Below are 21,930 nucleotides of genomic sequence, written 5' to 3' on the forward strand. Positions count from 1 at the left end.
CATGTGTTAGTTTGTGTACACCATGTGTTGGTTTGTGTTCATCATGTGTTAGTTTGTGTACACCATGTGTTGGTTTGTGTTCATCATGTGTTAGTTTGTGTTCATCATGTGTTAGTTTGTGTTCATTATGTTAGTTTGGTGAAGTAAGACGTTACGCCGTCAACAAACGTTTGGTTCTAAATTCAACAGTTTTGTACTGAGGTGCACCAAAAACAGTATGATCGATCATTATCCACTCCTTGAACATCCGGGACTGGATGGCTTTAAACTTCTTAAGCTTCAATGAGAAGAAGTCTGAAGTCATGCTGTTCCATCCCAGTGGCTCACTCATGAACCATGACATTGACCTTTTCTCTCTAGCCCCGCTAGAGAAACAAAAGGTCACTAATCTGGGGGTGATAATGGACCCGTCCTTAAAACTCAACAGTCACGTAAACATGATGGTCAAATCCTGTTTTTTTCAGCTGAGACGGCTGTCTAAGCTGAAACCTATACTCTCCAAGAAGAACCTTGAGACAGTGATCCACACCTTCATAACATCTAGGCTTGATTACTGCAATTCACTTCTGTTTGGAATCAGTCAGTCCTCCATTGCTCGTCCACAACTGGTCCAAAATGCTGCAGCCCGATTTTTAACTGGTACAGGCTATAGAGAGCACATCACACCAGTTTTGGCCTCCCTGCACTGGCTACCCATTCACCTTCGGATCCATTTCAAAATTCTCATGTATGTTTTTAAATCACTGAACAGTTCCGCCCTATCCTATCTCACTGATCTTCTGCAGCCATATGTCCCACCGCGCTCTCTGAGGTCAGCAGACCAGATGCTTCTCTCAGTCCCAGAAACCCGTCGTAAGCTCAGAGGTGACAGGGCTTTCTCTGTTGCAGGTCCACGACTGTGGAATGAGTTGCCACTGAGTGTCCGGCAGGCTCCCACACTCTCAGTCTTTAAGTCTCGCTTGAAGACCCACTTCTATTCGCTTGCCTTTAACACGGTGTGATTTGTTTTGGTCCGGTCTGTACTCTACACTGTTGGCCATTTTAGTTAGTTTCTGCTGCTATTTGTATCTGTATTTTTATTTTATGTTTTCCTGTCCGCTGTACATGTTTGTTTTCTTTTGTACAACACTTTGGTTGGCCTTGTTGCTGTTTTAAGTGCTCTATAAATAAATTGGTATGGTATGGTATGGTAGGAAGCCAAGATAAGTGGTCAATAGCCTCCACATTGCTCCCTAGATTATTTTAAAACCTCAGCCCCATGCCATTTTTGGACTGATAATTCTGAAACTCTGTGAACATCTGTACCTTCTCAGGACCTATGAAAAAGTCTCTTGGAGCCCTGGGCCAAACTCAACAGGAAGTCAGCCATTTTGGGTCAAATGGTCAATTTTGGGCGTTTCTAATGGCACATTTTAACAAACTCCTCCTAGGGATTTTGATGGAATGCCTTCAAACTTGGTTCATATGCCCTTAACACATTGGGGAGTAAAAGTTATCAAAAGCTTGCACTTTCGTATATGTTAAAGGGGCGTGGCCAGGCCTCAAAGTTGAGCTTCATGCCATAAATTTCCAAACGCTACAACTTTCACATTGAAAGACCGAAACGCACCAAACTTGGCATGAGTCATCCCTGTCCAATGCCTGACGAGCCTCTGGGGTCATATTCTGACGTCATCAAGGCCCCACCCCCTCAGAACAGAAGTCACTTGTTTTGCTTGGAATGATTCCTCTCTGACATCCTTGACTGAATCAGGATGATCCTGTGTTAGAAGACATTTAACAAGTTGGTCTGACTTGCTGTAAAGCACAAACCATTTTTGCTGGAAGATGTGGGTGTGGCGGCGTGGCGAATTCAGAAGTGACGCCGTTACAATACATTTGGCTCTAAAGTGCACAGATTTAAGCCAAGGTGCACCAAAAACACTATGACTAATTGTCATTCACCCCTTCAACAGGAATCCATGATAATTGGCCAATAGCCTACACAGCGCCACCTACATTTTTCCTAGAGTTATAGCTCAGTGATACAACATCCGAACTGCAGCAGATTTAATGTCCGTCATCAGTGAGGACTTTCAGACACATTGATGTTGTGGTTTAACATATGACTCTAGTGCGCCCCCTAGATTATTCCAACAGTTATATCTCAATGATACATCATCCTATCCTATTTGTAAATGAGTCCTCGAGGCTCAATGGGATTTACCTGTCTAAATAAAGGTTGAATGAATGAATATGTAACAGATTTATTGTGCGTGATCAGTGAGCACTTATAGACACATTGGTATTGTTCTTTAACATTTGACTCATGTGTGCACCCTACATTATTCCAACAGTTGGATCTCAGTGATACATCATCCGATCTGAACCACATTTTTTATGCATAATCAGTGAGCACGTCTAGACACATTGATATTGTTGTTTAACATTTGACTCTAGTGCGCCCCCTAGATTATTTAATCAGTTGTATCTCAGTGATTTATCGTCCGATCTATGCCAGATTTTGGGTACGTCATAAGTGAGCACTTCTAGACACACTGGTATTGCTGTTTAACTTTTGACTCCAGTGCACCCCCTAGATTATTACAACAGTTATATCTCAGTGAAATATCATCTAATATGTATTTATGTACATGATCTGAGAGCACTTATAGACACATTGATATTGTTCTTTAGCATTTGACTCAAGTGCGCCCCATAGATTATTCCAACAGTTAGATCTCAGTGATACATCATCCAATCTGAGCCAGAATTTTGGTGCATAATCAGTGACCACGTCTACACACATTGATATTGTGGTTTAACATATGACTCTAGTGCGCCCCCTAGATTATCCCAACAGTTATATCTCAGTGAAAGAGCATCCAATATGTACCAGGCATGATGTGAGTGATCAGTGAGCACTTGTAGACACGTTGATATTGTTGATTCATGACATCGCTTAAGCCCCACCTACTCAGAGAAAAAACTGTTGATTATTGGATGACACTTCCAGCTCGGCACTGTGTAAGATATTAGACTGAAACTTTGTTTGCTAACTGTTGATTACCACACGACATGTTGAAAAGCATAAAGGAAGTGCTTGTCAAACATTTGCAACAAAACAACCATAATTCCTGTCTGGAAGGTCAGATTTTGCCTACAGGTCCTTCTCAAAAAATTAGCATATTGTGATAAAGGTCATTATTTTCCATAATGTAATGATAAAAATGAAACTTTCATATATTTCAGGTTCATTGCACACCAACTGAAATATTTCAGGTCTTTAATTGTTTTAATACTGATGATTATGGCATACAGCTCATGAAAACACAAAATGCCTGTCCCAAAAAATTAGCATTTTTCATCCCACCAATGAAAGACAAGTGTTTTTAATACAAAAAACGCCAACCTTCAAATAATCATGTTCAGTTATGCACTCAATACTTGGTCGGGAATCCTTTTGCATGAATGACTGCTTCAATGCGGCGTGGCATGGAGGCAATCAGCCTGTGGCACTGCTGAGGTGTTATGGAGGCCCAGGATGCTTCGATAGCGGCCTTAAGCTCATCCAGAGTGTTGGGTCTTGCGTCTCTCAACTTTCTCTTCACAATATCCCACAGGTTCTCTATGGGGTTCAGGTCAGGAGAGTTGGCAGGCCAATTGAGCACAGTAATACCATGGTCAGTAAACCATTTACCAGTGGTTTTGGCACTGTGAGCAGGTGCCAGGTCGTGCTGAAAAATTAAATCTTCATCTCCATAAAGCTTTTCAGCAGATGGAAGCATGAAGTGCTCCAAAATCTCCTGATAGCTAGCTGCATTGACCCTGCCCTTGATAAAACACAGTGGACCAACACCAGCAGCTGACATGGCATCCCAGACCATCACTGACTGTGGGTGCTTCACACTGGACTTCTGACATTTTGGCATTTCCTTCTCCCCAGTCTTCCTCCAGACTCTGGCACCTTGATTTCCGAATGACATGCAAAATTTGCTTTCGTCCGAAAAAAGACTTTGGACCACTGAGCAACAGTCCAGTGCTGCTTCTCTGTAGCCCAGGTCAGGCGCTTCTGCCGCTGTTTCTGGTTCAAAAGTGTCTTGACCTGGGGAATGCGGCACCTGTAGCCCATTTCCTGCACATGCCTGTGCACGGTGGCTCTGGATATTTCTACACCAGACTCAGTCCACTGCTTCCGCAGGTCCCCCAAGGTCTGGAATCGGCCCTTCTCCACAATTCTCCTCAGGGTCCGGTCACCTCTTCTCGTTGTGCAGCGTTTTCTGCCACACTTTTCCCTTCCCACAGACTTCCCACTGAGGTGCCTTGATACAGCACTCTGGGAACAGCCTATTCGTTCAGCAATTTCTTTCTGTGTCTTACCCTCTTGCTTGAGGGTGTCAATGATGGCCTTCTGGACAGCAGTCAGGTCGGCAGTCTTACCCATGATTGTGGTTTTGAGTAATGAACAAGGCTGGGAGTTTTTAAAAGCCTCAGGAATCTTTTGCAGGTGTTTAGAGTTACGTCGTTGATTCAGATGGTTAGGTTAATAGCTTGTACAGAGAACCTTTTCATGATATGCTAATTTTTTGGGACAGGCATTTTGGGTTTTCATGAGCTGTATGCCATAATCATCAGTATTAAAACAATTAAAGACCTGAAATATTTCAGTTGGTGTGCAATGAATCTGAAATATATGAAAGTTTCATTTTTATCATTACATTATGGAAAATAATGACCTTTATCACAATATGCTAATTTTTTGAGAAGGACCTGTATATGTGTTCAAAATAGTTTTTTAATTTTTTAAATTTAGTGTGTATGGCTTATATTTGGGTGCACCAGGTAGACCAGCAATTACTTTACTATTTTTTTGAAAACATATTTTTAGTAGTCGGCGTGGCCTGAGATGTTCGTCAGTGTTTCTCTGAACTATTTGATAATAAGAAATGTCTTTGTTTTTCTGCAGAGCTGCACCTCCCACTATAACACAGGGACATGGGGTATCGTTCAGGGCCAGCTGAGACCCCTGTTGGCACCCAGAGTTTACACTCTGCCCATGGTTCGCTCTATAGGGAAGACCATGGTACAAGGGAAGAACTATGGACCCCAAATTACTGTCAAACGGATATCCACTCGGTCAGTGCACCACTGGAGTTTGTTTTGAAGATTTTTAAACTTAATTTTGGTTCTAATAACTGTAGTAAAATACACACACAAATGTTTTTGTTCCTGACATTTGTAGTCAAAAACTGGTGCGCAGTAGGATTCAGAATGGATTTGACTGTGGGAGATGTTGTGGTTTAAACAGTTTGTTGGCTTATGATAAATGATTATGGTGTAAACTTTATTTACTTCTAAAGGTGTGAGAATAAAGACACTTGACCTTGACTTTGTTCTCTTGTTTTTCTTTGATGAACTCTGAAATGTCTGTAGCAGGCGGAAATGCAAACCGATCTTTGTGCAGATTGCACGGCAGGTGGTGAAGCTAAACGCCTCAGACCTCCGGCTGCCATCACGAGCCTGGAAGGTCAAACTGGTGGGAGAGGGAGCTGACGATGCAGGCGGGGTGTTTGATGACACCATCACAGAGATGTGTCAGGTATTTACAAAAACATTTCTCCAGAATCTAGCTTTTTCCAGCTCTTTTATTATGTGGATGTTCTGCAGGAGCTAGAGACAGGTGTGGTCGACCTGCTCATCCCCTCCCCCAATGCAACAGCTGAGGTCGGCTACAACAGAGACAGGTGAGGAGTTTAGATCATTTGGTATTGCATAAACCCACTGTCACTGCCCTCAATGTCTAAATCGGCTTGCCTCCTGTGGACGCTTTAGGTTGCTCTTCAACCCATCTGCCTGCTTGGATGAGCACATGCTCCAGTTCAAGTTTTTGGGCATTCTCATGGGCGTGGCCATCCGGACCAAGAAGCCTCTGGATTTGCACCTGGCCCCACTGGTCTGGAAGCAGCTGTGCTGCATCCCACTGCAGCTGGAGGACCTTGAAGAAGTAGACCTGCTCTATGTGCAGACGCTTAAAAGCATTCTTCACATTGAAGACAGCGGTATCACTGAGGACAATTTCCATGAGGTAAATGTTCTCACATTTTCTAGATTCATTCAGGCTGAGTCAGACATTGTGAACAAGAAGAAAACAGATTTTTTTTTTAAATCATGTCATGTTAGCCACAATTGCTGTGGGAGGATAAAAAGTTACAGTAACTCAAATAACTAAGTTACCAAAATAATGAAAACAACCACTTGTACTCCCGTACAGTGGGTGAGTGAGGTTTCTGCAGTAGATGAAATGTCTGTCAAGACCCAAACTTTTATAAGGATTTAAAGTACTCTCTTTAGTTTCATCCATCCATTATCTTCCGCTTGTCCCAGGTTAGGTCTCGAGTGCAGCAGCTTGAGCAGGGAGGTCCAGATATCTCTCTCCACAGCCATCTCTTCCAGCTCTTCTGGGAAGACTCCAAGGTGTTCCCAGACCAACTGAGAGATGTAGTCTCTCTAGTGTATCCTGGATCTTTCTGGAGTCTCCCAGTCAGACATGCCTGAAGCACCTCCCCAGGGAGGCATCCAGGGAGCATACTTACCAGATGCCCGAACCACCTCAACTGGCTCCTCTGGATGTGGAGGAGCAGCGGTTCTACTCCGAATCTCTCCTGCTAACTGAGCTTCTCACCCTGTCTCTAAGGGAGAGTCCAGCTACCCTGCAGAGGTATGCTGGTGAAGATTCTCAGTCATCCAGGACATGATAAATTAAATAAACGTTCAATACAAAAACAACTGGACTTTATTTGTAACAGAAGACGTTTCGCTCCTCATCCGAGGAGCTTTCTGAATTCAAAGAGCAGAGAGTGAGAGATTCAGGTTATAAGGCTGAGTGGGATAAGACACACACACATATGTAGATTTGACAATTCACACCTAAACACCTTAACAGTAGGGGTTTCTTGAGGTCTTTGTTCCTCTAATTCACAGACGAGGCCCCTCTGTTCCCATCAAGTGTGAAAACCGGCTGGGAATCTGTTTTAAAGTTGCATTATAAGTTTTTCAAAGTGGAAATCTGAGGCCTCCTCCTCTGTTAAGAGACGGCTTTTCCCTTTTTACATAAATTGCTTCCTTCACCTTGTAAGAATATGTTCTAATCTGGAGCAGGAAAAGGAGGAGCAGTTGGCTTCCATTTCAGAAGGTTTATTTTACATGTAAAGTACAAGATCACCAGCCCTGGGCCATTGTAACTCCACCATGCGGTCACGAACAATGGCGCCGAGCGTAAGCAGACAACCCATCTAATTCAGAGCTCGGCCACACCTCCTGGAGTCATCATCACCATCAGCGATTGGGAAGTCCTACTCTTACCGTGTGACCCAGCTCTCAACCAATAATATCTCACCATCTTGTGTTCTATAATGGTGGGTGCGTGAATGTTGGGAGTTGTAGGCATGTAGCTGAAACTACATTTTCTACCGGAAACGGAATCAGATCATGTTTTTAACACAATATCATTCTAAATATCAAAACAGGATACATATATCTAGACATTTCATTAAGTTAATATATTATCTGATAAAATTATATTTCAATTCCCCCTTTTGACTTGATAAAAAAATCATGTCAACAAAAATCCTATATGTAATATATCTGTAAAAAGCTATGTGTCATGTAATTACACTTAATGTACAGTGGAAAACACTAACAATTCCCATCCCTTATAATTCCTAGGCCTAAATTAACACCCCTAAACAACATAAACCCTAATAATAAGCTAACATCAATATTGATACCTAACACAGATAAGGAAATATGCCAAAATACAATTTACTCATCGGAGCTCACACTTTAAGATAAACTCCTAATCTTTCCTTCTATAAATCTCATGCCTCTTGTGTATGCAAATTATATGTTGCATGTTTTATTCTTAGCAATTATGTATAACTTGGGGCGTTGCAGAGATTTTGCAGAGGCGGGCTGGTCCGTCTTCGTCCTCGTCATCATCAGCATCACCACCACAGGTAATCTGTAAGGAGCAAAATCTAAACTACTCTGTTGACTAGTTTAATAACTGAGGAAATCTCATCAACTGCTCTTATTCAGAGATGTTTGATATAAGGGGTATGTCAACACTCAGAAAACTAACTATCATAATCTACAATTAACCTGATCAGATCAGAAATCACAAGAGTCCTTCCATAAACTGTCAAACCTATTACCTCCACTATTATTTGTTCTATTACATACACACACAGATATATATATATATATATATATATACATTCAAAAAAACAAAAGCAAAACAAAGCATATATATATATATATATATATATAATTCTGTATGCCAGAATGTTCTAACCTCAAACTCAACACATCCTGTCAGTAAAATCCACAGCTAGTCTGCTCTGATACTCATTAACAAAACTGCAGATAAATTATGGTTTCTGAAGCATCTCTGATTGTATGATTCAACTGCTAAGAATTTAAATGGGTAAAACTAATTATTTCTGGGGGAAATGAGGGAAAACCTCGTACATATTTTCAAAAATCGATCATTTCACAACTGAGAGGATGCAAACGACAACAAACTGCCTTTTTTGGACTGTTTGGTTCAGATGGAGAGAGAGGACAGCCTCAACATTGAAGTTTACAGAAAACCAACCCACACAGACCAGTATCTTCTGTTGGACTCCCACCATCCACTGGAACACAAACTCTCTGTCATCAGAACTTTACAGCATTGGGCCGAACGCATCCCCACAAAGACAGAAGGGAAAGAAAAGGAACAGAAACACATCCAAGATGTTCTCCAAACATGTGAATATCCTAACTGGGCTTTTGTCAAGTCAGCGGGGAAATCTACAAAACACACTAATAAACAGAAAAAGGAGAACAGCAGATGGAAAAACATTATCATCCCTTATGTTGCTGGAGTATCAGAGAAATTCAGAAGGATCTTCAACAAACACAAGATCCCAGTACATTTCAAACCCAGCAGGACTCTCAGACAGAGGCTGGTCCACCCTAAGGACAGAACACCCATACACAAACAGAGTGGTGTAGTGTATGCGGTCCAGTGCAGCGAGGACTGTCCAGACCTCTACATTGGAGAAACTAAACAGCCTCTTCACAGACGCATGGCTCAACACAGGAGAGCCACCTCCTCTGGACAAGACTCAGCTGTTCACCTCCACCTCACAGATAAGGGACACTCTTTTGAGGACCAAAATGTGCACATTTTGGACCGAGAACACAGATGGTTTGAGAGGGGGGTGAAGGAAGCAATTTATGTAAAAAGAGAAAAGCTGTCTCTTAACAGAGGAGGAGGCCTCAGATTTCCAAGTTTAAAAACATATAATGCAACTTTAAGACTGATCCCAGCCGGTTTTCACACTTGATGGGAACAGAGGGGCCTCGTCTGTGAATTAGATGAACAAAGACCTTTGGAAACCCCCTACTGTTAAGGTGTTGAGGTGTGACTTGTCAAATCTACATATGTGTGTGTGTGTCTTATCTCACTCAGCCTTATAACCTGAGGGTGCATTCACACCAGCCCTGTTTAGTCCGCTTTAATCAAACTCTAGCTTGTTTTCCTAGAAAGTCTGGTTCGTTTGGGGAGGTGTGAACGCGCCATCGAACTTTGTCACGGAACAAAAAGGCGAACTCTGGCCCGGGCTAAAACCTAGGTCTCGGTCCGGTAGAAGAGAACTCCAGCGCGGTTCCAGTACAGTGTGGATGTAAACAGACCGGGCCCCGTTCCACAAGCAAGAAGTGGAGTACAGCGCAGGACAAACAAACACATTTCTCTTAGCTCATATGGAGCCGTCAGCTGCCTTGTGTGAAAAACAATATTCTCCATGTTCTTCTGTCTCATCTTCTGCTCATGCTGAGTCCATTGTTGAAAAATTACAAAATATAACTCCTCAAACTGCTAAAACTTGATGCCACTCTGTTTATGTTTTTATTTCCAGAAGAAGAAGAAGAAGACGTGTCTTCAGAGGTTTTTGTGTTGTTTCTTTCAGTAGTTCTTGGTGCAGCGCCCCCACAGGCGAGCGGGGGAACAGGTTGGTTCAATAGGTTGGCTTGATTGCACAGTGCAGTGTGAATGCAAACGCACCAGCTCAAATGTAAACAAAAGGTCATGAATATTGGTCCCCAACCGAACCTAGCCTACCGGACTATCAGGTGTGAAAACAACCTGAATCTCTCACTCACTGCTCATTGAATTGAGAAAGCTCCTCGGATGAGGAGCGAAACATCTTCTGTTACAAATAAAGTCCAGTTGTTTTTGTTTTGAACACTTTTTGAACCATGCAGAGGAAACTCATTTCAACTTCTTGTATCCACGATCTCATTCTTTCAGTCACTACCCAGAGTTTGTGACCAGAGGTGAAGGGAGGAACGTAGACGGACTGGTAAACAGAGAGCTTTGCCTTACAGCTCTTCTCCCTCTTCACCACAGTGGACCAGCCCAGTTTGTAGTACTGCAGAAGCTGCACCAATCCGTCTGTCCATCTCATACTGAAGAGAGTAATCCACCCTTTTCCGACTGAGGACCATGGCCTCAGATTTGGAGGTGCTGATTCTCTTCTTAGTTTCCTAAAAGTGTATCATTTTAGATGAATTACATTGCCAAGGTAACTAAAACATGCCATTATAATAAAAAAAAGTCCTTGCTCAATAATCCAGGTATACAATCCAACAATTTTCAGTCATCTGGACATTTTCTTTTTTTGCTTGGGCCGGCACAAGAGAAGGGGGCGTGCCAAAGACACCATCTTAGCACCAACATAACTGGTTTGTTCCACTTTGGAGTAAGGCCCTACTTACACGGACACGATGGGGGGGAACGTAGGTTTTTTCATATGTTAATTAGAGGAAAAGATTTGCGTTGACACGGTTGGATTTTGTGTTTACATGCATCCGCACGCATCCCCCCCCGCCCTCCCGAATCCGCTGTAGTTACCATACCGGGCCATTAGATGGTGCTGTGAATTTTGTACATTCACCTAATGCAAATGCGTGCTGCCTCGGCACGCTCCTTTCCTCTGGGCTAAAAGTTCAGCTAACAACAACTTAACAAGTTAAAGCTGGATTTTGGATAAGAGTCGACAGATTTGACGCCAAGCGGGACCGCTTCATCTAACAGCTCCACATCGGTCGCTGAGTGGACCAGAACCGAGTCAACAATGTCGGACTTTACTCCGTGATAATCAGCAGCTGTTTTACAGCAGGTAAATCAACATTCCTAATAATGTTTGTTTGTGTTTACTTCGATCACACAACAACCAGCTGAGTTTTTATTTTTCCTGAAAGAAGAAGAAGCTGTCCTTCCACCAGGCGGACTGGTTCTGAACGAGGCTCGGCCCAGGTGCAGTGCAGGAGGACGTCCAAGAGAGTGATGTTGGATGAACTATTTATTTAAAATTCCCCTCATTCTTTTATTCAGTCCATTGAATGTTTTAAGCTGCATTAATCAAATGAGTGACAGCTTGAACGAGCCAGATGAACAACGTGTCGCCAGTATATCCAGGATGAAAACAAGAGTCCAGTTCATTCATGCAGTTTACAGTTAACTTGTTTTTTATGTGTTCAGTTTAATTATCAGTGTTTGTGTGACATACAGTTTTGGTGTTGAATAAATAAATAAATAAAAAATTAAACCTGATGTCTTCATTTTCAACTTTAGTAACACGCAATATGTTTAGCATCATTTTAAATTTGAATCACATAATGTCCAGATAGCTTCATTTAGCTCAGAGCTTCATTATATCTCTCACACTAACATAAATACTGTTTATTATTATTAAACTGTTATTATTTAGCACATTTAGATGTTATAGTGCAGCGTGACGTGTGCACGTGCCTCGTTCTATTAACAGCGACATTAGAACTGGATCAGACTGTGTCTCTTCCAACACAGATGTTGGTCACAGCAGCTGGGATCTAACGTAGATTAACTACGAGATTAAAAATATATTCCATCAGTCCTAGTTCAGAAAGTACTATCCGCCGCCATGTTGATAGAAATATAACGTCCGTCCGCGCATGCGTGCGTGTGCGCATGTGGTTTAACCCAAAGCCTCAGTGGGAGATCAGAGTCAGAGTTTCTTTATTGTCATTCGCACCTCATGTGGTACATGTGGTGGAATGAAATTATGTACACGGGGTCCCAGTTACATCCAACAATAAAATGTATAAGAAAAACAGTAATAACATCTAAGATATGAACTAAGAAAAACATCAACTAAATATACACTAAGCACTCATAACATAAAACATTGAACATCAGCACAAACATGAGATGTTGAACAGGAGATGTTTACATTATCAGCATGGGGTCAGAGAAAAACCTCCAATCTGGAAGGTGGATTCAGAAACCTCCGGATTCAAAGAGGGGGGCCACTGGTGTCGTGTAAGGGTGCATTCACACCTGATAGTCCGGTAGACTCGGTTCAGTTGGGGACCAACATTCATGACCTTTTGTTTACATTTGAGCTGGTGCGTTTGCATTCACACTGCACTGTGCAGTCGAGTCAACCTGTTGAACCAACCTGTTCCCCCGCTCGCCTGTGGGGGCGCTGCACCAAGAACTACTGAAAGAAACAACACAAAAACCTCTGAGACACTTCTTCTTCTTCTTCTTCTGAAAATAAAAACAAAAACAGAGTGACATCAAGTTTTATCAGTTTTAGGAGTTATATTTTGTCATTTTTCAACAATGGACTCAGCATGAGCAGAAGATGAGACAGAAGACCATGGAGAATATTGTTTTTCACACAAGGCAGCTGACGGCTCCATATGAGAGAAACGTGTGTTTGTTTGTCCTGCGCTGTACTACACTTCCTGTTTGCGGAGCGGGGCCTGGTCTGTTTACATTCACACTGTACTGGAACCGCGCTGGAGTTCTCTTCTACCGGACCGAGACCTAGGTTTTAGCCCGGGCCAGAGTTCGATGGCGTGTTCACACCTCCCAAAACGAGCCGGACTTTCTAGGAAAACGAGCTAGAGTTCGATTAAAGCGGACTAAACAGGGCTGCTGTGACTGCACCCTAAATGATCAGCAGAACCGCAGAGAGAAAGCTGCGGATTCACTCAAAATATGCTCCGTGTAAATGGCCCCTAAGCTGTTTGGGGGAAGAATCAGTTTTGTGTTGTGTGTTTCCTTGACTGATGAAGCCTTCCGGATGGAAGGTGAAACGTTCCAGAAAAAAAAAAAAAAACTGTCCAGATGACCTGACTGAAAATTGTTGGATGCCATTATAATAGCACACTTAATGCCAAGCTCATTTTAATTTACGTTTTGAGGGTGCAGTCTTCGGTTCACGCTGCATTAAAGATGATGAAGATATAAATAAAGAAACATGTTTAGAGGTGGAGAATAATATTTGCCTCCTCTGAAATGCATAGTTGTAGCAGGCACATCATTTTTCAGTCTGTGTTTGTCTTCAGCAACATAATGAAACTTTTCCTAATTATTTCTATGTGTTTATAACATTTTTGACGTTAAAAACGTCAATTTGTTTGATGTAGCTGCAGAATTTCTTTTATTTATTTGTATCAGAAATGCCTTTGTTATTTTGAAGCTCATGAAGGCTCTACTCTGTTGTGATTGATTGCAAATGGATGCTGAAGACAGCTAAATATGTTGGTTTTAATGCAACTGGTCAACTGTTTAAACAAGCCACAGGACTTTAAAGGAAAGTAATCTTATCTGAGAGCGTAAAATCCCATTCGATTCTTACGTTTGTTTTTTAGATGATTCCTCTGGATTCCTTCATTGGACAGAGTGCGGACGGTAAAATGGTACCCATCATCCCAGGAGGAAACAGCATCCCTCTGACTTTCTCCAACAGGAAGGAGTATGTGGAGCGAGCCATTGAGTACCGGCTGCATGAGATTGACCGACAGGTAGACTCTGACTCACAAGACATCACAAGTTCTGTTCATTAAAAAAAAAAAAAAAAAATTCAATTCAATTCAGTAGGAGCGCAGATAAAAATTGATTTATTAAAGAATCTAGATTCCTAGTCCTGGTGATTCTGAATCGATTCTAAAGGCCCATAAATTGATTTTAAAACACGTTAAAGTTTTATTTTTTTCCGCTCCTACTCCAGAGCGTACTGCATATCACATTACATGTCCGCTCAACTGCAGTATAATTGAACCATGTAGGCCACCGTACAGCAAGCTAGTTAGCCAGCTCCCTTTATCTGAATGGAGTCTGCTAGCATGGAGCGGGAGGACAGCGTGATTCAACCTGCTCCTACGTCTTTAAAAATCATTTCAGATCCTACAATGCTCTGGAGAAAGACAGAGCTTAACAAGAGCACGGTTGTTTACAAGAAGTGTAAAATAAAATTACAGTACAGTATTTTGGGAATACAACAAAATGTGTGAAAGATGAAAGAGAAGCAGCCGACCAGCAAAACTCTGCAACAAACTTCCAGCTGATTCCCCAAAGGCTGTGAAGATTTCCCTCTCCATCTCCTACTATATCACAAAGGATTTATGAGCAGACAGCTCAGTCGAAGGCGAGGGATTTAGGTTTATTTTTAATACGCTGGACCAACGAATGTTATTCTTTCACGTAGCTTTTTAGTGATAAAGCTACGCCACAACTCCACCATGAAACAAAAATAAAGTGGGAGAAGCTGCATCAGTGCAGCTGCACCACAAAGGTAACTGTTTTTTCTCATATTATTCTAAAACTAATAGACAAGTTGTACAATAAACTTAATGTAATTTGTCTTTTTAACAGGTTGAAGAGGACAGATAAGACACATCACCTGGAGCCAGTTCTAAATGATACAGTTTATGGTTTATAAATTACAGTTCATAAGAGATTTTGTGCAGACTTTCACAGGTTTTGAAATTTTGTTAAAGATTTACCAAATATGAATCAATATGGGTAAAAAAACTGTGAAGTCTCTATTTTATTTTGAGTTAAAGGTTAATGCACTATGGTAGGCTGAAGTCTTTTGTTTACTTTTGTATTTATATATTTTGAATTATTTGTCTGTGATGGATTGGAAACCTGTCCAGGTGTCCCCAACCTCTCGCACAGTGATGGCTGGACATGGGCATCAGTGACCCCCGTGACCTGTAAAGGAAAAAGTGGGTAAAGCAATGTGGTTTTGGTCCTGGTCGTGGAACCATGGACAAGCACTACACCCTCAGCAGGGTCCTGGAGAGTGCGTGAGAGTTTGCCCAACCGGTCTACATGTGCTTTGTGGACTTGGAGAAGGCGTTCGACAACGTCCCTCGGTCAACCCTGTGGGGGTACTCAGGGAGTATGGGGTACCAGGCCCTTTGATATGGGCTGTTAGGTCCCTGTATGGCCAGTGACAGAGCTTGGTCCGCATTGCAGGCAGTAAGTTGGGCTCGTTCCTGGAGTTGGACTCTGCCAAGGTTGCCCTTTGTCACCGATTCTGTTCATAAGTTTTATGGACAGAATTTCTAGGTGCAGCCAAGGTGTTGAGGGGATCCGTTTTGCTGGCCTTAGGATCACTTCTCTGTTTTTTGCAGATGATGTGGTCTTATTGGTTTCATCAGCTCGTGATCTACAGCTTTTGTTGTAGCGGTTCGCAGCTGAGTGTGACGCGGCCGGGATGAGGATCAGTTGCTCCAAATCCAAGGCCATGGTCTTGAGCCAGAAAAGGGTAGAGTGCTCTTTCTTGGTCGGGGAGGAGGTCCTGCCTCAAGTGGAGGAGTTCAAGTATCTTGGGGTCTTGTTCACGAATGAGGGAAAAATGGAGCGTGAGATCGATAGATGGATAGGTGCAATGTCTTCAGTGAAACGGGCGCTGTACTAGTCTGTCGTGGTGAAGAGAGAGCTGAGTCAAAAGGCGAAGCTCTCAATTTACCAGTTGGTCTACATTCCTATTCTCATCTATGGTCATGAGCTTTGGGTTGTGACCAAAAGAACGAGATCATGGATACAGGCGGTCAAAATGAGTTTTCTCTGCAGGGTGTCTGAGCTCTCCCTTAGTGATAGGTTGAGAAGCTTGGTCATCTGGGAGGGACTCAGAGTAAAGTTGCTGCTTCTCCACATCGAGAGGAGCCAGTTGAAGTGGCTCAGGCATCTGGTTAGGATGCCTCCTGGACGCCTCCCTGGTGAGGTGTTCCAGGTACGTCCCACTGGGAGGAGACCCAGAGGAAGACCTAGGACACGCTGGAGAGACTGTTTCTCGGCTGGCCTGGGAACGCCTTGAGATTCCCCCGGAAGAGCTGGCCCAAGTGGCTGGGGAGAGGGAAGTCTGGGCCTCCTTACTTGGGCTGCTACCCCCACGACCTGAACCCGGATAAGCGGAAGAAAATGGCTGGATGTAAGGATAGAGGTTGGATGTGATGGGCAGGAGAAAGATACATTTTGGAAGGATCTGGATGAAGTGATAGAGAGTATTCCCAGGGAGGAGAGAGTGGTGATCGGAGCAGACTTGAATGGACATGTTGGTGAAGGAAACAGAGGGAATGAGGAAGTGATGGGTAGGTTTGGTGTCAAGGAAAGAAACCAGGAAGGACAGATGGTGGTGTATTTTGCCAAGAGAATGAAAATGGCTAAAGTCAACACTTATTTCCGAAAGAGGGAGGAGCATAGTGACCTATAAGAGTGGAGGAAGGAGTACGCACGTCGACTACATTCTGTGTAAAAGAGGAAACCTGAAGGAGATTAGGGACTATAAGGCTGTGGCAGGGGAGAGCGTGGCCAGACAGCATCAGATGGTTGTGTGTAGAATGACTGTTGTTGTGAAGAAGAAAAAAAGAGGAAAATCAGAGGGAAAAAAAAAACAAATGGTGGAAGATGAAGAAGGAAGAATGTTGCGAGAAATTCAAAGAGGAGCTGATAAAGGCTCTGGGTGATAAAAAAGAGCTTCCAGATGACTGGACTACTACAGCAACAGTAATTAGAGAGACAGGTAGGAAGGTACTTGGTGTGTCATCTGGACAGAGAATGGATGATAATGAAACCTGGTGGTGGAATAGTGAAGTGCAGGACACCGTTCAAAGAAAGAGGTTAGTTAGCCAAGAAGAAATATGACAGCGAGAGGACAGAAGAGAGAAGACAGGAATATAAGGAGATGGGACATAGAGCAAAGAGGGAGGTAGCTAAGGCAAAGCAGAAGGCATTTGATAAGTTGTATGGGAAGCTAAAGAGAGCGAGAAGGACTTGTACTGATTGGCAAGACAGAGAGATCAGGCTGGATGTGCAGCAATTTAGGTTTGTTAAAAATAGGAATGGTAATGTTGTAACAAGTGAGGAGAGTGTGACAGAAAGATGAAAGGAGTACTTTGAGGAGCTAATGAATGAAGAGAATGAACGAGAAAGAAGAGCAGAGGTCATATAAACTGGACCAGGAAGTGTGAAAGATTAGTGAGGGTGAAGTACAGAAAGCTCTGAAAAGAATAAAGGGGAAGGCAGTAGAACCTGATGACGTACCAGTTGAAGTTTGGAAATGTCTTGGAGAGATAGATGGCTGTGAGGTTTTTGACTCAAATATTCAATGGCATATTTGAGGGTGAGGCCTGAGGAATGGAGAAGAAGTGTGCTGGTGCCCATTTTTAAGAACAAGTGGGATGTACAAAGTTGTAGCAACTAGGGCATTAACAGAGTACTTGAGTAATCTACACATCGATTGCTAGGACATCTATCGAGGTTAAAAATGTAACATCGAGTATCCATAGTGACGTCATATTATGTGACCACCGTATGACCGTAGGGGGCGGTGTTGCACTGTTGCAGGTCACAGAGTATGGTGTAACACTTGGTCCAATCCACTGAACCAGAACCAGCTTCCTCTGACCTTGTTTCACAAACAAAAAGCAAAAAAATATTCATCTCTAAACCTATAAAAAAAAAATCTATAAACATATTAACCTCTAAAACTAAACTTAATGCGCACCACAGCTGGCAGTGGTGCGGGGTGGTCGACCCCCCCCCCCACTGTTAAGTTTCGTTTTTGACGTGCTGCATGTTTCTTCACGTTTGCAGTTTAATAATAATAACTAATAGTTTAGTTTTTCCTGTGACTTATTTGCAGTATGATAAATGGTAGGAGCATAATATATGCCCCCCAATGTTTTGTTGTTCTTTTTTTGTAAATAATTACCTTTTTTTGCGGTTTTATTTATTTATTTATTTTTGTATCTTGAGATCTATGACGTCATCAAATACTCGAGTATTAAGGGAGGAGGTGTGGTATTGCATGAGGAAATCTGGAGTGGCAGAGAAGTATGTTAGACTGGTACAGGACATGTATGAGGGCAGCAGGACAGTGGTTAGATGTGCTTTAAGAGTGACAGATAGCTTCAAGGTGGAGGTGGGACTGCATGAAGGATCAGCTCTGAGCCCCTTCTTGTTTGTTCTGGTGATGGACCAAATAACAGATGAGGTCAGGCAGGATTACAAATTCAAATCCAATTCAATTCATAAATACTTTATTAATCCCAGAGGGAAATTAAATGTTGTTGTAACTCAATTCAATTCAGTTTATTTATATAGCGCCAAATCACAAAAAGTTGTCTCAGGGCACTTTACAGAAACATTCACATAAAAGCCAATTAGTAAAGTTCTCTATCTAAGGAATCCAGCAGACAAGTTGAATCTTGGCTTCATTGCAGTCTCCCATCCTTTTTTTTTTTTCTTTTTGTTGAGCTCAGTTTAAGTGTAGAAACATTGTGAAATGTTTCAATGAACTTATCATCATCGTTCATTTTTTTTATTTATTTATTTATTTATTTTAATTTATTTATTTTTTTAAAGAAAGAGAAGAAAGAAGAATAAATAAATAATAAGAGAGAAATAGATAAGACGAGAGACCACCATGACAAAACAACATGCACAGCACAATGCCACCCACAATATCACCATGAAACATTCGACATTGCACAAGGAATCATCTAGCTTCCACCACTACCCAACCTAGCGTGCATCTGTCAAAGTACCTGAATCCAAACACCCGCGCAAGCACGCCCGCCACCACCAGATTTCTCCAAAAGAATGCCCAATAGTGGACGCGGGGGCCCACAGACCCGCCCCCCCAGGACACAATGGCAACATAGGGAGGACCGGAGCCACAGACACACAGCGGCCCACAGGCCCGGAGCCCCAAGAGTCTCCCAACAGGGAGAACCGCACCCCCCCAGAGAGGAGCAGAGGAAAGAACCGGGTGACCCCAGCCACCACAATGCAGAGCCTCCAGGAAGCTGCAGCGACGAGCCCACAGGTCCGGCCGGCGACCCATGCCCCCCCCAGGTAGATCCGGCCATGGACACCGAGCCCCAAGCCCCGAGGCCATACCACCCCCCAGCAGAGCCCCGACAGAGCCAGGGCACCCAGGTCCCGCCAGGCAGCAACCAGGGCGGACCGACGTGCACCCCACCACCCAGCCCAGACACAGAGAGCCATCAATGCACCGGCGGCAAGGGGGTCCCCCGCCAAAGGGGGGCACGACCGGGGGGAGTGGGCCCCACACCAAACATGGGGCCCAAATTGATCCAAGAGAGGGGGGACCTCCAAAAACCCAACCTGAGCAACCAACAGGCGCACACAGATAGCCCGACAGAATCTCTGTCGGGCCGACCGCATGCACCATCTACCTGACAGCGACCACAGGCCGGCCCCAGCCCAAGGGGCAGAGCAGCAGGGAGCCGCAGCTGAGTAGGGCCGGCTCTCACATCAAGAGCTCCGCACCATAGGCCCGGAGACGCCCCAGCACGCCACCCATGCACCCCCCCACACACACAGCACCCCCACCGCAAATGCCACACAGGAAGACCAGCCAGTGCCCCGATGAGGCAAAGCCACGCCCCCAACCGCCGCCCTACACCACCAATGACCACACGTACACTACCATAGCCGACCCCCCGCCAAAAGCCGGCAGCCACCCCGGTCAAAGTGCCGGCCATCGCAACCAGGAACCTAGATTAAAAGAATCGGAACAGCCCAGGAGGAACCGAAGCACCGGCCCCATCACTGACCGCCCCCAAGGCCCAAAGCCCACCCACAGCCCAGACCCCAACAATGCGCGCCCCCCCCCTCCATCCCCGACCCCTAGTGTCACATGGAGAAAGGAGGTGTTTGTGAAAGGGGGGAAAAAAATAAAAAATAAATCTATATATGCATAAATAAATTATGAACAGACCCACTTCCTCCTCCTCCCACTCGAATATGGTGTTGATGCATGTTGTTATACAGTGCGTTTAAAATGGGGGGATGAGGTGGCGACCGGCACAGACCCACCTCTTGCCCAGAGAGCAGGCGGCGCCCGTTCACCCCTCATCTCCGCCCAGAACCCTAAATGTCTACATGCTACATATGAGAGTGGGCACAGGTCTGGGGAGGTGGAAATGGTAGTACATCCCACCACCTAAGTGCGATCATGTGCCCACTCCAGATCCTATATATGCATGTGTCGTGAGAGTGTTATAAGTGAGTGTCTAGGTTGTATATTAAAATTAGGGCCCAGGACCCCACCAGCCACGGAGATGGATGATTCTCCCCGTAGCTCAGTAGTGCACCTGAACCCCAAAACCCTGTTTGAGTGGTGGTGTGGTGGAGTGGGCGGAGGAGGACGTCGGGATGGGGAGGTGAACTGAAGTGGCAATGCCCCCCCAGGGGACCAGCTCCCCCACTGACCCCAGTAGGCACCCCCACTCTCCGAGATCCACCAGGGGTCAGAGGCTCTAACAGAGATACCTAGGAGGAGGTGGCAGGTTGGCTTTCTTGGACTGTGAGGTCTCAGTCTCTGATAGAGGACATTTGCAAACTGAGGTGTACCGCAAACCCACACACACAGACCAGTACTTGCAGTTTGACTCCCATCACCCTTTGGAGCACAAGTTAGGCGTCATCAGGACTCTGTATCACAGAGCAGACAGCGTCCCCACTAGCTCAGGAGCCAGGCAGAAGGAGAAATCCCACACAAGACAGGCTCTAGAGCAATGTGGATATCCTAACTGGGCCTTCCTGAAAGCAGAGAAGAAACCCAAACAGGACTCCAGTCAGCCAACAGGTGAAAAGGAGGAACCCAGACTCAGACCAGTGGTCATTCCATATGTTGAGGGAGTATCGGAGAAACTGAGACGTTTATTTTCTAAACATAACGTCCCAGTGGCTTTTAAACCCCAAAATACATTACGGCAAAGACTGGTTCATCCCAAAGATCCAGTCCCCCGGCACAAACAGAGTAATGTTGTGTATGCTGTTCAGTGTCAGGAGGGCTGTGATCAGTCTTACATCGGGGAAACTAAACAGCCACTGGCCAAAAGGATGGCCCAGCACAGAAGATCAACATCATCAGGCCAGGACTCTGCGGTCTACACTCATCTCCAGGCCAGCGGTCACTCTTTCAGGGATGAAGATGTGCACATCCTGGACAGAGAGGAACGATGGTTTGAGAGAGGAGTAAAGGAGGCCATCTTTGTGAAAAGCCACTGGCCAAAAGGATGGCCCAGCACAGAAGATCAACATCATCAGGCCAGGACTCTGCGGTCTACACTCATCTCCAGGCCAGCGGTCACTCTTTCAGGGATGAAGATGTTCACATCCTGGACAGAGAGGAACGATGGTTTGAGAGAGGAGTAAAGGAGGCCATCTTTGTGAAAAGAAATCGTCCATCATTAAACAGGGGTGGAGGCCTCCGGGTTCAACTGTCCCCCTCTTACAATGCTGTGATTGCTAGTATCACTCAGCCCTCTGTGAACAGTAAACAGCCATCAATGAGCTAATGATCCATTGTTAGGCTGATGGTCCTTCTTGAGCATGTGAGCAGCTGGTTTTGGTTGTCAGCAGCAAAACTGGTTGATCCACCCTGAGACGGTGCTATTTAAGAGACTGAGCTGAATACAGCACCTCAGACTGAGGAAGTCTCTCGGATGAGAGACAAAACGTTTCTACATTTTTTTGTTGATTTGCTTTGTTTTGTTTTTTTGAATGTCCAGAGGACCAGATTTAAC

At 44.1% G+C, this 21,930-nt stretch overlaps 1 protein-coding gene across 1 annotated transcript in view; it reads left to right on the plus strand.

Annotated features, from left to right (window-relative positions):
• Positions 1-21,930, plus strand: part of LOC119427565 (probable E3 ubiquitin-protein ligase HERC1) — a gene marked incomplete at its 5' end in the record, with an annotated part of 118,997 nt that overhangs the window by 73,600 nt on the left and 23,467 nt on the right. The window contains 5 exon segments of the mRNA XM_037695202.1: positions 4,946-5,115; positions 5,416-5,578; positions 5,647-5,723; positions 5,812-6,064; positions 13,732-13,884. Of these exon segments, the coding sequence (XP_037551130.1) occupies positions 4,946-5,115; positions 5,416-5,578; positions 5,647-5,723; positions 5,812-6,064; positions 13,732-13,884 (816 nt within the window).

This window comes from Nematolebias whitei, chromosome 2, assembly GCF_014905685.2.
Source record: "Nematolebias whitei isolate Nwh7 chromosome 2, NemWhi1, whole genome shotgun sequence".
Lineage (NCBI taxonomy): Eukaryota > Metazoa > Chordata > Actinopteri > Cyprinodontiformes > Rivulidae > Nematolebias > Nematolebias whitei.